The sequence below is a fragment of the Eutrigla gurnardus genome, assembly GCF_963514095.1.
Source record: "Eutrigla gurnardus genome assembly, chromosome: 19".
Lineage (NCBI taxonomy): Eukaryota > Metazoa > Chordata > Actinopteri > Perciformes > Triglidae > Eutrigla > Eutrigla gurnardus.
The window spans coordinates 8753619-8768822 of record NC_139930.1 but is presented as its reverse complement, the minus strand read 5'-3'; the positions used below and the strand labels follow the sequence as shown (position 1 = coordinate 8768822).

The 15204-nt window shown below is 42.0% G+C and overlaps 2 protein-coding genes across 3 annotated transcripts in view; both read right to left on the bottom strand.

Moving 5' to 3' along the window:
* Positions 1 to 16: 16 nt before the first annotated feature.
* Positions 17 to 6593, bottom strand: slc31a2 (solute carrier family 31 member 2). 2 transcript variants are annotated; one of them, XR_014598915.1, is made up of 5 exons: positions 6361 to 6593; positions 4398 to 4464; positions 3399 to 3627; positions 546 to 2118; positions 360 to 512 (listed from the first exon to the last, which is right to left on the bottom strand). XR_014598915.1 is itself a non-coding variant. In XM_084035204.1 (4 exons), the coding sequence occupies exons 1-4, from the start codon at positions 6367 to 6369 to the stop codon at positions 1953 to 1955; spliced, it is 471 nt and encodes a 156-aa protein (XP_083891330.1). In that variant the 5' UTR covers positions 6370 to 6593; the 3' UTR covers positions 17 to 1952. The 2 variants fall into 2 exon arrangements, 1 of the variants encoding a protein (XP_083891330.1); XM_084035204.1 differs by having other exon boundaries at positions 17 to 2118.
* Positions 6594 to 7596: 1003 nt separating this feature from the next.
* arrdc1b (arrestin domain containing 1b) overlaps positions 7597 to 15204 on the bottom strand; it is a 36289-nt gene continuing 28681 nt past the window's right edge. Inside the window, exons 4-8 of the mRNA XM_084035082.1 lie at positions 12766 to 12920; positions 12200 to 12382; positions 11589 to 11765; positions 10602 to 11061; positions 7597 to 10011 (exon numbers count right to left, since the gene is read on the bottom strand). Of these exons, the coding sequence (XP_083891208.1) occupies positions 9947 to 10011; positions 10602 to 11061; positions 11589 to 11765; positions 12200 to 12382; positions 12766 to 12920 (1040 nt within the window). The 3' untranslated portion in view covers positions 7597 to 9946. The remainder of the gene's footprint in view (positions 10012 to 10601; positions 11062 to 11588; positions 11766 to 12199; positions 12383 to 12765; positions 12921 to 15204) is intronic.

Genomic DNA, 15204 nt, shown 5'->3' with positions numbered 1-15204 from the left:
CACTGTAAATCATGACACTGATGACACAGGTGGACTAAGGTTTGATAAACTATAAATATTAACTTTTAATTCCTGGAATTCCTTTCATTCTCCAAAACTCCGAAGGGAGACGGGGCGTGTTCTGTTTTGTTATTCTTGATTATACGAGTTACTTTTGGATATTGTTCAAAAAATACTTTTGAAGAAACAAAAAAGGACACAGAAGGAGAACCCTATGTCAAAGCAACAGGGGAGGAAACTCTTCCTGGACAAACGGACATACTTAAAAGTGTGGTATATACAGAGTGCACAGGGGTACCTAAGTGGAGTTTAACTATGGAAAGACACAAGGAAAACTGCAGGTAAATAAAAAACAAATTAAGCACAAAAAACATAATTTTGAGTCTTAATTTTTATTACAATTAATATCAAATTACATCAGTTTCTTCATCAGGAAATGATGGGAAATGTTGAATCTGTAAAAATGTGACCACATCAACATCTCAATAGTCTGAGTTTCCCGTCTGTACCAGCTGCAGTCATCAGACTCATGTTAAACGCTGAACTCACAATCTCATGTTAAACGCTGAAAAAAGGGTTGAGATTCTTCCTTCTCTGTATCCAAGGCACATATCTAAGGCCCATTACTTTCAATGGAGGACCAACACACACACACACACCATCAACTTGAGTTATGTTAACCATTAAAACTGTTGATATTTAACAACAAAAGCACCTCCAGTGATAAGACTTATTTGAATAGGTTTCTTTTAATTTGTAAAACTAGTTACTATAGTCCTTTCTAAAGGAGTTCAGCTGTACCTGAACACAAAACATCTGAGTCAGCTGCAAAGATCTTTCTTTGTAAGTGGGTGGTGTGTCAATGATTACCACAGAACCACAGGCCATACGTGAGAGTAACTGATCAAGTAGTCACATGATGACACATCAGAGACGTTTACAAGCTACAATCATATGATTCAGTTCCTGGATATGAGGCCTGTCTTATGATGAGCGACTGTAAATCTAAGCTTCAAGCGTGTCTGCTTTTAGTCAAACTGTGAACACTGTAAAAAATAAGTACTTTGTTGTTGTTGCTTTTAAAATTCAAAGTCTCAATTTAAAGCGATTAGCAGTATCTTAACAAAGCTTTCTTTCTCTAAATGATGAGCGATCTCATCACCTGTAGTGCCTTGAATGGTTTAGTAAAATATGGTCTAGAAAAGCTTGTCAAGGTCGACCCAGAAAAGTTAAAATGTCAGAAAACAACTGGATTAAGCCACAAGCAGTTCTGCATGACGTCCCATCTCTGAGTTGTGTTCTACCTCTGCTGGGGACTATTCCACTGCATTAAAGGATACATAAACAAAAAGGCAAACAGCCACTTAGATGTCTGCCGTGTCAGATAAGCAAGACTTGGCCTCAGAAACACAACATTATGTCCCTTTAACCCAAAAGAATCAAATGAAGAAATAATTCACACCGTCTCTGCGGTCAAAGCCAAATGTTTTAATTTGTATGTCCAGATGAAGTATTTTCAAGTTAAAAGATGCTAAACTTGAAATTCAGAACACATCTATTGCCTCCACATGGCTCTCAACATGGCGGCACTTCCCAGTGTTTATCGGAGGGAGAACCAGAGGATGGGTGATAACCCTGTTATGAGCTGTGTGGACGCAGAGCGGCAGCCATGACGCTCACATGCGCTCACATGCACCAACATGCACGTCGACCCGGCTATGTAAAGATGCAGAGAAGCTTGGATCACAACACACAAAGGAGGAAAGGGACTTCATTCTCTGCTCAGGTAGACTTCCCACACTGTATCTTTGCATAGCAAATAGTGCTTTGATTTTTACAGCAGTTCTGAATATCGTATGGAGAACCTTTAACAACCGAGTCCCGAGGCCACAAACCACAGAGACAGAAGACCGACACTGGGACTCCCTCCTCTGGTTGCACTGTCCACACCATCAGATCTTACCCAGGAGAGGGAATGAGATGAAATAACCGAGAACAGAGCCCATGATGACCCCGAGGAAGATCCAGGTGTTGTAGGACATGACGCACAGCATCAGCATGTACCCGAGAGTCACCTGCAGCATGTGGAGGACTGTCTGGATACCATGCAGCAACCAGCTGCACAGGAAAGAGAGAAATGCATGAGTTACACCAAGTACGTTACCTCTGCACGAGAGGATCTTTATGATGATGCCAGCGCACACCAGGTTACCGGTACAAACACTATTTTACTGGCAAATAAAAAGAGGGAGCTATGCATTTCACATATTGCTTCATCAGATTGTAACTTTATCAGTATTTAGTAAGAGTTCGGTCCTTTAAAATGTTATGAATAGTCAGCTACTGAAAGGTGGAGTAGGTCATTCTATTAAGAAACACTTTCTGTTATATTACTTGAAATCTTCATAACATAAAATGCTCTGACATTTAAACATTTTTTAAAATGTCATCTGTAGCCTTGGCAGGACTGTTAAACCCCGTCCAATCAAAAATGAAATTAACTGGACGGCCTTCCTGTCTGTCAATGCTTACTTCCTGATTGATCTCCAGCAGTCATTTGGCGTTCTGGAGGAGCCGCTTTGAACCGAGGTCTGAATCAAAGGTTTTAAAGTTTGGCGATGCGTTCAAAGTCAAAATCTCTGTTTTTCCCAAATGACCTGCTCAAACTTGAAGTTACATGTTGTTTTGGGCTTCTATCACCATGATGACACTAGATGTATAGTTGACCATTTAACAGAGAGGTCAATGTTCAGTTTCACATAGATCAAGTGTGAGAAAATACCAAACTCAGTATGAACGGAGGAACATAATGAGGTGCATAATCACAAAGCTGAGCACACACAGCTACAACCCAAAGCAGTGAAATGATTAATAATAATTAATAATTAATCGCAATGGTGCAGCTAAATCCAAATGATGAAGCTTGAGATCACTTAATTCTCCACATTTGCTTTCTCCAATAGGAGTGGAGAAAGCACAAAGAATAGAACTGCTTTTACATGTAGGATTTCAGGTTTCATTTTCCACGGAAGACCATCTCAACCATTAAAAGAAGGAAATGAAAAAGGCTTGGTCATGATTTTTAAAAATGGACATGACAAGGACATTTTTTGACAGAAATTTTGAAAGTTTGTCAAAACTTGGATTTGCCCTGAAGGAAAGCCAAAATGACGAGATCTGTTGACCACAAGCATTTTCTGCATCAGCAGCTGCAGGCTTTACTGGGAGAAATGGGCTTCCACATTTTTATGATGTTTAGGATTTTACTAGTTATCATCTGATCTGCTTCCAAAATACATCCTATTATTTACATTTGCTTTAAAATCTATGAGAAGACAAAATAATCACATTGTATACACGTTGACTTGGACCTGTTTGTAATTCACAAGGACCCTGACCTGTTTCTAGTGTTGGGACTGGGAGGGGGTGACTCTATGGGGGTCAGCGAGGACTGGGAGGGGCTGCTTTCCAGCACGGAGATGTTGTCACCGCGGAAGGACTGAGGGCCCGCATACGAGCACTGAGTCTGAGCCAGCTGAGAGCTCCGTCCCAACCACACCCTCCACACTTTGAGCAACTCGTAGAAGACCGTCAGCAGAAAGACCACAATCACTGACATCACCATCCCTGGAGACAAAGACACCACGCACACACAATTCATATTTAAATGACATTATTATGATGCTCACACAGCGGAACTCAGTGTCAACATCTCTCCCTAAATGACTTAAAAGGAGTTCAACATTTTCATTTCATGCTTATACACTTTCTGTGTTAAGCATTTCCTAATACTGTTACGGAGCGTTTTGCAACAAATTTACTGGTATCAGCACATTCTGTCCTCCATGTTGGCCAATAAGAAACCAAATCTGTCGTACAGAGCAAGACTGGGTATCGACTCCCAATACCTGGTAAATACAAGAATGTGTCCATGGCATTGTGTATTGAAAACATTGTCAACAGTGATTGGCTGCAAACTACTCCATGCCACTAAAATGTGTTCATGACGACGTTTCAGAATCTAATTGGATCTTATTCTAGTCAGAATGTATGTGAATACACTGCAGCTTGGTCACAAAACTTTAATAACCAATTTTTTCCCCCTTTAAACTATAGGTATTGTTCAGGTTCTCATACTGAATATGACCATGCCGTGGGAACGGTTTGAGAAGTGTCTATGGATAATCTGGTTCAATATTTACCATGAAACCAGGTCGACGTTTGAATCCCCACCTTTTTCAAGCACACTGGCTTAGAATGAAGGTTTCCCAGTAGAATAATCCTAATACTTGTTGATTCCTGTTGACACAAGGCTACAGTACGTTTCAACCAGATAGACTGGTTCCGAGAAGTTAACCCCCCTGCGAGTGATACTGTTTTGACACTGTGCATCTTACCTGCAGGCCCATGCACATCCCAGAAGTCAAACAGCAGTGTCACACTGCTCGACACTTCAAAAGTCATCTAAAAAGGAAGACGAGAAAAACATTAAAACCTCAAAAGAGCCGTGTGCACTTCACTGATTGACGACGGATCTAAAAGTAGGCTAGGACAACGTTTAAAAGCAGTTCCGGTTCTGAGAAAGTAATAATTAATGCAGGAACCAGGTGTTAGAACAACCGACGCTGACCTCAGTCTCTTTCCCACCGAGATCGGTCATGAATGACAGAGTTACTGCACTGCTCTGTCATCAGACCTCTCCTTTTTCATTTTCAGGTGCAACGACTCAAGACGGCTTTGATTACAGATTCCAGCAAGCTTTACTCTCCCTTTTACTTCTCATGTAGGGACCCAGAAAAACATTTCAGACTAACCAGCTGTATAATAAACTAACAGGTATTGTCTCAATAATAAACATGAGGACATACACTTCTATTATGTGAAACTGGTGATTTCTTTCTGACTGAAGGAGAAGCGCTGTTCTACTCCTGTTTCTTCACTTACCTTGTAGAGGACTCATGCTATGTGCATTCAGAATTATCTGCACGTTATCTCTTTTCTATTCAATTTTCCTTCCACCCAAAACCTCCTCTGTTCCAAGTATAATTTTTGGGATTCCTCAAACTAACAAGGAAAGAATTTGATTAATCCGGTTCCAGCCAATTATCTATTCAGCTGATCTTGCCCTCAATTACAGGATGTGTTTGTCCGTGTGACTTGACAGAGGAATGCATACGGTGCTTATATGTGGGTGTCTGTTACAGAGCTCCTTCCTTATCATCCCCACTAATCACCTCCTTTCCTGCACACTGGTGAAAGCCTACATGGGAGCCACTACCTCCATGTTCCAAGTCCGCTTATTAAGAACTCAATCAACCTAATAAACCCCATAAATAAATTGTGTCTAATAAACCATTAAATGTGACAATTCGATTTTTAAAAATCATGCTGAAATGTATGTCTGACGGTTTTGGACAAGCAAATCACACGTTTCCATTAAGCAAATTAATTTGAGGAAGTCGGTTTTATCACCATAATCAAATTCTGATGGGGCAGGAACGACCAGCAGTAACATGACAGACCGGTTTAAGGAGAGTTCAACAAGGTTATGGCAGCAAATTAATGAGGAGGTAAACCCAAATGTGAGCACACTGATAATGTTGGTAATAAAGCCTCATCAAATCCTCCAAATCCATCTTGCTGACATCAGGGTTTGACTGATGATGTCACCATCTCTTCCCGAGCCTCTCTAATAACTTAAATAGTCATGTGAACATGACAAGTCCGAGCAACAGGTGTATAAACAGAGCCAAATTACTGTAATAGAGGCCGGCAGGAAACGTGACAGAGGAAGTGAAGTGAACAATCCGGCTCCAGGCCAGACACCCTGACCACTGCGGGCTTCAACCCAGCTGGGATTGCAAACCGAGACAGTATGTTTCGACTACAAACACTTTCCAAGCCCTGCCTAGATAGTGTTTTCATGCTGGACCCAGAATCTAACTTACATTAATGCCAAGCATTGTTTTCCACCCGCAGGCCTTCAAATTCCAGTCTGCCATACAGCTGTCGGTTACGGTTCATGTCAGTCCGAGCAAATGCCAACCGACTTGCAAAGAGTTATGAAATGTGCACGACGTACGCACGTTTAATAAATGAAATATCACAGCTGAGTTCATAACTGTGCAATGCTTATACAGTGTTATATTTTTCGCAAATTTGAAAATGAGATATTAACTTTTCTTTGTGTTTTCTGTGTTAAGCGTCATTATTTCCCAGCCTTAGTTTAAACAAACCTAAAGACCCCGTATATTTTTTTCAAGCAGGTGAAGTTAGCTCGTACCCCCGCGGCTCTGACTGTCTGCTCCCAAAAAGTCCATGTTTACCCAAACACGGTGACGTTAGACTAACACAACTTACTGGCATCATGGTGAACTCGCAGGCTAACTCCGCAGTTTCAGCGGCTAGTGGTTCCGGCGACCCATCACACACGACTCGGACTCGACGTGTTGCTCGAGTGCGCGGAGCCCCGAGCGAATGTAGCACAGAAGCAGCCGGCTAGTCACCTCGCTACTCGGCCAGTGCAGCGGAATGAGGCTACCTCCTCACACCCCGCACACAAGGATACCTTCTGATTTCACACAATAAACAGAGGGCTGACGGGAAGTGGAGTTTTTCAGAAACTTGGACCAATGTCCCAAATGGGACTAAACGATCAAAATGGTGATTCAAGTCGTTAAGAAACTCAAAAAGTATCGTCGACATAGAGCAAGGGTGGGAACAATTGTTTATAATTTGGATTATAATCTGTGTTTAGCTAGCACTAGCCGAGTGGAATGTAGCCGAATGTACACGCATGCGCAAATCGAATGCTTAGTCTGCACAAATCCTTCGGATCACATGATAGACGGAGATAGCCGAAGTCATTCGTAGCATTTCGGCAACTTCTGACTGTAATAATCGGAAAAAAAGTTTCTGGAAGAAAGTTGATTATTACTTGAGAGAAATCAAAAAATAATTGATTGCGAGGTTGCTTAGTTTTTTTCTTAATTAGTAAAAGCCTGTTAACCTTCAAAACAACATCAAATTACTGCGGTAAATCATATTACTAATAGACACAATATTTACATTTGGGAAATTTCAACATAGTATATTGTGTATTGTCATACTAAGTACTGTTATATTAACTTACCCAACGGTTATGTCCCAGGGCTAATGTATTAACTTCCATTTTACGTCCTATATTTAAACTGTAAACACACTCAATCATTTGGTAAATGTTCTCTGAACGGGTCTGTCACTTTGATGTAAAATACAACTCTGCAGTTTCTATGAAAATGGATGATCATCTCAGCATCAACAGATATTTTCCGTTTGATTTCAGTCAGTTTTGCAACCAGCTGCTTTTTTGTATGTGCAGCTTTTAGGACAACTGAAAATGTAGGATTCCTGCAGTTAAGCACACATTTTCCAGAAAAAAAACCCCATCACACTTAGATCTAGCTCCACATCAGTGGTGTCTACATGTTATTTCAGCGGTTTTAACTCTGAACTAATAGTAATTCTGTGTAATGCACCTTTAACTGAACTAAAATACTCACCTGTTCTTAAAAGAAAAGGAAATTAAGTTTTGGAAGCACGTCCCCAACAACAAAAAACGTATCATACATTTTTATTGTTATATTGTACAGTACAATCGATTCTGCACTGCATGTTGAAATATTACATCTACTGTTGAGGTGCTGGTATTAGTATCTGCATACTGCACCTGTAAACAGTTTAACGAGTAGAAAAATACAAAACCAGACGCCACTCATCATATATGAGGGGGGAAAGAATGAAAAAACACAGAACAATTGGAGCTTCATAAAGCTATAGTACCTTTTGGTGATGAAATTAAACAGAATCAGGGTCGATGAAGACAGCGTGAAATGACTTCAGGGAGTTGCTACAGCTGCAGCGTTAATGGAGTCGCGAGGAATTGCACATAATTTCTAAAAGAAATAGTTCAAAAGAAGTCTAAAGTCCAGTGTCCTTCACAGATTTTAAAAGCTACATTTGTATACATCAAGTGCACTTAGCACAGTCCAGGAGATGCACCAGGAAGAGCTCATCCTGACGGAGAAGAAGAAAGTCCATCACAAGCTCACGTGAGACGAGGCGGGAATCCAGATGGTTTAAGGCATGCATTCACAATAATGTAGAGCCGGGATACCATAGTTTGGGTGACTGTCAGGTTTCCAACGGTAACAGCAGATTGCTGGTGGAAATTCTCAGTTCTGGAAACCGTGTGGCGACATGATCTGCAGTCAGATGTCAACGCAGCAATTTTGTTTTCTTTCTTCTGAATTCACAGAATAGACTTTGAGGCAAACACATGAATAGTCACACAAACATTCAGGACAGCAGTTGTGCTTTAGATTTTTACACAGGCAGAGAGAAAGTCATTTAAAATTGAGTTTGAAACTATTCTAAGTTCTATTTTACACACACACGCACACGCACACACACACACACACACACACACAATAGACATGCACTCAGATATCCATGCAAATTGTTCAAAGTGCTGTCGTGCACATGTATGTTTATCATCTGCACTGATTGACATCTCAGAGGACTCTCATCTCACCGATGTGCTAAAAGAAAGTTAAGGCAACAAACACGGGAGAAAACAAAACACACACAATCTCATCCAGACTGAGACTGAAACAACGATGCCAAACACCTGCATCCCATCGCAAAAGCAACACATATCTCAAACCTCAATTTGTCAGTTCTGCTGATCAATCAACGGACATCTAAACAGCAGACACGGGCGCATCACAGAAGCAGGGACTTGGTGAAGTATTTCAGTTTGGTGGTGGATGTTGATTAAGCTCCAGTTTTATGAGGGGCTGAGGTGCCTTACCAGTGATGACCACAAGAGGGCAGAGAAAGACTGTTCGGTTCTGTGTCCTTACATCCAGCTGCAGGAGAAATGGGCCTGATCTGCAGATACATGTTCCTCTGAATACAAAACTGGTGTCAAAGCGAAAAAACCCAGTGAGGCAGCAGCACAGAGAGGATATATATATATATATATATATATATATATATATATATATATATATATATATGTGGGAATTCATCCTATCCAAAGAGGAGTCACTCCACATGCTATTCCATGAATTTTGTCAACAAATTATCTTGTCTGGAAGAAAATATAAAATTACTTTAAAAGATAAAAATGCAGATTTTAGTATGACTAGATTTATTTGTAGAACTGCAGTATTCTTTTGTTTTTACTGCTACCTCTGTACCAAGTTACACAACTGAGAGATGCTGCTGAGACACCATTTGTCTTTTAAAGCCTCCATGTGCAGGATTCAAACAGTATCTGACTGGCAACCTCTAGTGGTATTATAAAGACACTGTAGCAGATAGCAACGCCGCTACAGCACACACAGACTGCTTTTAATTTGGACTTTAAGATGCACAGAGAATCCTACACGCTGGGGATTTAACTAGTTGAACTAGATGAATCACAACATCAGGTCATGAGTTCTGCTTTAAATATCCAGCATGAGGACAGCGGAGACACAAACGGACAGCGGTGGACCACGATAACAAGTGCACAAACAAGGCCAGTATGACATGAGCCTTCAGTAGGCCAACATCATTTCCAAGGCATCACAGATGCAAACATTCTTTGAGAAAACAAAACTAATTTTACCCCGCACCATGAACCAAACATGTCCGATCACTGAATATTCTCAATGCAGTGTGATGATCCAAAGACTTTGTTTAGGCACAGTGATGTTCACCCATTCGGTCTGACGCTACCTGATGGGACACGAGGTGAAAACTTATACTCAATATAAGATATTATCCCTTTTTACTTATCCAAGGACAAAGAAAACAAATCTTTGGGGTGTCCGGTGGGGTGGAGGTCATCATCCATCCTCTCTGACACAAACAGGTGTGGGTGGTGCGTGGCCATGATGCTTCATCACCTGCTTCTTCTCTACTGTCTACTGTTGAAACTGGAGTCGGCGCTACTGCAGCTTTCCTCGTAAGTAGGGGGCGGCTCTAAAACACACAAAGGCAAGAAAAGAAAAAAAAAGTCAGTGATATGAATGTGGTTATGATAGCTTTGATATGACAGCGTGGACATGGGTTTAATGGCATGTTTATGTGGTTATTATAGAATTATCAGAGGGTTACATGTTAAAGTATTGTTGAGTTCCAGGTGTTGGATTTTGAAGTTTGCCTTTGCCTGTCTGCACTAACTGGCACAGGGTGCATTCAAGAACATTTATCGTAACAAGGTGTTGACGTTTGCATGAGAAGAACGCTGCCTTACAGAGTTGGGTTGGATTCGTCGGTACACATACAGGTTTTATCTTTGATAAAGTGATAAAACTTTGTGCCCACGGCTCCGTTGTGTGATTGTTTATACGTGACATTGTGAGGTTACTTGTGTTTGTCTTATTAATGTTTACCTATAACCTATAAGGTCACATGACAACACTACTGCAAGAGTCTTGAATTGACTGAAGTGAAAATATAAAAGGACATTTCATAGCATTGACTACGATCGGGATGAATATGAACATTTAAGCGGTTAATTAAACCACATGCATGTGTGCCAGTGTGAAAGACTTTTTGGAAGAACTGACCATGAGGGTAGTCCCAGCTGCTGTACTCTGGAGGGAGGATGAGGGAACAGGAAGTGGGGACAGGAGTCACGTCTCCCTCGGTGAAGAAAGGTATGGTGGCCCCGGTGGACACACAGAACAGGGGAGCGGATGCGTCGGGCCGCCTGTGGCTGGGAGGAAGGGCTGCACCGGGCGCGTGGCCGAAGGCGCTGGGCGACATGGTGACCGGCTGACCTGAGGGATCCTGCTGAGAGTGACTCTTGGTGGGAATCTCCTCACTGGCCACGCCGCCTGCACACAGCCCCTCGGGATCCTCCTCCGCCGGCGGAGCACTGGGCGTCACGCCCGCTGCACGGGGTGCGATGATCGCAGCGCAGCGTTCTGGGCTGGAGGGCATCGGCCTCGACGGAGACAAGTTCACAGCGATGTTCCCGATGCAGATGGGCAGAGTGACGACTGTGTCTGGAGACTTTAGTGACACCTGTGACACAAACAGGATTTATGAAGGGCACACAGGCTTCAATTAGATCTCAACTTGGTGCTGCAGTAAAGGCTTATTTTGTTTTTATTAAAAAAATCTGTGCATTCATTAGTTTATTTTGGGTAGAAAACAATTAGGAACACAACTAATTTGCATTTAGATGACTTCTTTCTTAGATTAGCTGACTTAAAAAGGGACTCAGCATTTAATTTGCATTTCTTTATATTTTCATTCCAAACTTTATATGACCAGAAGAGTTTCTGGGCTGTGAGAACTTTATCGACTGTAAACCTCCGTGAACAGAAACTGGAAACACAACATTCGGATTCACGAGTTTAATACTATTCATGTGAAAATGGTTGAATCAGATCTGATTCTTTTCGGGAAAGTTTCTGTAAATCAACTAAATGTAAACTATTTCAAATGTGTGAAGGCGGCAGCAAACATTAAGCAGCGTCGTCCTTTAAAAGATAATGAACGTTGGAAGCTAAGAGCAGTATATCTAACAACACTGGACCCACACCGACCTGAATGAAGTAATTGATGTCTATGAGGCTGCAGCCGGCCAGCACCGACTGAGGAAGAGGAGGGACGATGATCTGCTCTCTCCACTCTGCATGTTTTCCCGCCTTCACTCCGGCTCCCTCCACCTCTGCGATGGTCCGCAAGTCAAACACAGGCCGCTTGGTCTTGTAGGTCACTTTCTGGTGTGAAACAAGTCATACAAAGATGTGATGGTGACATTAAACCACTTCACTCATCTCAAGAAAACCTCTCTTTAATGTGCTCAGGCATAACAGGATTAATTGTATGAATGGTTATGTTTGAGTCCCAGCAGAGATTTATAATACGTCCTTAAAATGGAAATTTCCTGGGGCTAAGTGCACACTGGCTGTGCTTCTGTAACGGCATTTGGACAGATGGGCTTCTCATTTTTCTTTATGGATTTTATGATCTATTTTATTGGTTTTCCAGTCAGAGAACCTGTTTTGTATTCAACACGTGAAAAAAACAATAAAAGCCTTTGTGAGTCAACATTTCCAAAGACGACTCACGTCAGCAGGAAGTTTGCCTGTTGAAAGAGAGAGGTGTGGTGGTGACGTAACATCATTATTACTGATTATGATCAATTATCCACCTGTATGAGACTGGCCAGCACGCATCCCGTGTCCTTCCCAGACTTGTTGTGGATCTCCGTGGCTAACTTGATGACCTGGCCCGGGATGTAACCCCTCAGGTCACTGCGTGCCTTCAGCATCAGGGTCCCCGTCTTCACCAGGAGGTAGCTGAACTTCTTCGTGGTCACGGCGTAACTGGGATGCTGCGGGGCAGAGAACCCAGGAGAAATGTTTGCTTGTGCATTGTTAGCAGTTAAGTGGCCTCGTTAGATGATGCCGTGCTGATAATCTATTCCTGTTTAGTTCTAGAGAATCAGGAAACTGACAGTCGTGACAGGAAGAGAGTGAATGATAGGACAGCAATGCAGAGACGTAGAGGAGAGATTAGATCCTGCTCTGCCATCAAATCAAATGAGCCTCGGCCAAGACAAACGCTGATCAAATAAAGAGATACATTACAGCGTTTTAGAGTCTCAAAGTCGTCTCCTTGTGTTTCCACATTATATCCAAAACCCTCTTCAGAGAACAGAACAGCAACATTTACTGGAATAAAACCAGCATAGAAACCTGTGCAGTAAACACTTACCTCAATGTCAGACACCTCGTTGAGGTTGAGAAGGTTGAGTAGGTAGAAGGGCCTCTGGGCTTTGTAGTCCTTAGAGAAGCGGGGCGTGTCGATCGCCGCCCTCACGCGGTAAATAATCTTCCCAAAGGGTCCCTCGAAGGAGGTGGGAGCGGCGACTGAAGAGAGGATTACAGGTACAGATATTTGGAGGTGAAGTGACTGGACATAAGGACTGCTGAAAGCACACACGTTTGATTTATTCATCAGAAGGTTTCAGTTCAAATGTGAAATAATTTTGCATCTCACAGCAAAGGCAGATGTTGTTACAATCTAATATCGTAGAGAGAAGACGATTCTTCCCGTATGAGACAAATTATATTAGAAGGAAAAGACATTCAGGTACATATCCCAATGAATATTTATTAGTTGGAAAAAAAAGGAATTGAACAAATGAATAAAAAGAGATTTTCTTTTCTTTTGTTCACAGTAGGGGAGGACGGAGCTGAACTCTGTGTCCTTATCCACGCCGGCCTCTATCAGAGCTGTCACAGCCTTTCAGACTGATTCCTGCACTTTCATCCTGAATGGAAAAAAACTGGACACTGATTGTTCTTGTGACTCGAGGAAAAGGGCAGTGAAGAGCAGGAAACAGACATGGAAAAGGCTGGAGGGGAGGAAATTTAAGGAGAGTTGGATAAAAATAACTATTTGGGGAGAAAGCGGCGAGACAGACAGAAGCAGAGAGACGTTCAGAGTCAGACTAAAGGAAAAAAAACAAACAACTACAGCTACCATCTTGCCTCTCTGCCAACGAGCTGTCTGTCCAAAATGTCATCACTTCATCCTATTTGACATTTGTGCGAAATCGGCATAATTAGCATATTAATTATTGATACCATAGTGACCTTGACCTTTGACCACCAAATTCTAATCAGTTCATCCTGAACATTTGAATAAATTCCCTCCCTGCGTTCCGGAGATATTCTATGAGAATAAACCAGATGGACTCACTACGTAGAGACGGACGGATCACCAGATCCAAACCAGATTCTTCTGCTGTTGTGACCATGACAAACGATATACAAAAAGGATATACAGAAAGACGTGATTAATGTGTTGTCAAAACAGAAGCTGAGCCACTCACTCACTCTCACTCTTTTAATGTCTTTCCTTATTTCACTGATCCTCATTCAGATGTTAATGCCGGCTGCTTCAGGGACCGTCTGCTGCTGCTGCTGCCGATAAGAATTAACCAGGAGATGTGGTTTGCAGACGGCTTGGTAGCAAGAACAGAGCTGTGGACGGACAGACAGGAGGACAGACAGGAGGACAGACCGAAGCACCAGAGTGATCCGCTTGTGGCTGCTGGAAGGGGACGAGGGTTGCGAAGCCTGTCTTGTTCCTTTGAGCTCAGACAAAGTCCTTCCTCCGACTGTTCCAGCTGCTTGCTAACTTTATTTCAACGTTTCCCTTTCAGGATGGATTGGTATGATCCAGGATCCTGGTGAGGACTTGCAGGTCAAAAGAGCTTTTGGCACCACGTTAAAACATTTAAATTAAATGTGAAAGTCATTCATGGTCCCAAGAAGATGAATCAGAATGGCATTTTTTTGTGAAATGTCTGGACTGTTGTATGAAGGACCATGACATTTGGTGCAGACATATTCCACAATATTCCCCTCAGGATGAGTTGAACTTTCTGGGGTGATCTCTGGACAATTAGTGTCATCGTCAGGTCAAAATGTCCAATACTTTGGTTTGACTGAATACAAGCAAAGCTAATTAGCAGCTAATTGGATAGTGTTATCATGATAACACACTAAACCTACGTGGTGAACATGGTTAACATTGTCACCATGTATCATTTCCTATTACAAGTTGAAATGTAGTTATAAGAAATGTGGTTGAAACAACCGTTAAATGTGAGCTAGACACCAAAAAAGTATTTTAGTCTTCATCCAAATTTAGCCCGGTTTTAAGCTTGACCTTTAACCTGCAAATCCCCATATCAGATATAACTTGACATGCAAGTGTCTAAGTAGCCTTTTAACGATCTGAATTTAGATCTTCAGAGGTGTGCAGATCAAGGAGAGACGGTTTTATGTGATTTAAAGCACACATTTCATCAACACATGCTCTGTCTGACAGCCTGCTCCCTGTTTGTAGAACAGCCGTTCCCTTCCTCCCACCTCAGTGTTGATGTTTGGAAATGAATCACAGTTTACTTTCAGAAATCAAAAGTGAGACAGGGGGATATTTGGGCATTTTAAGGCTCCCCTTCGTTTTCTGCTATTTGATCATCAGATGCTCTCTGCTGGTTATTCTGTTGTTTGTGTGAAAACAAGGGTTCTTACATGATGAGCAGCGGATCATCTACGGAGGAGATTTCAGCACTCAAAGTGCAATCCATTTCTATCTCGTTTGTTCTTCTCCTCTAGTCCTCAACGTGTTTCTGATGTC

Bases quoted from the DNA above. Each gene is read 5' to 3' on its own strand.
- slc31a2 (XM_084035204.1), bottom strand. The intron at 3,628-4,397 runs GTAAGATGCACA...CTTTGTCTCCAG, and splicing joins GGATGTGCATGGGCCTGCAG to GGATGGTGATGTCAGTGATT. The intron at 2,119-3,398 runs GTCAGGGTCCTT...TTTCCTGTGCAG, and splicing joins AGTCCCAACACTAGAAACAG to CTGGTTGCTGCATGGTATCC.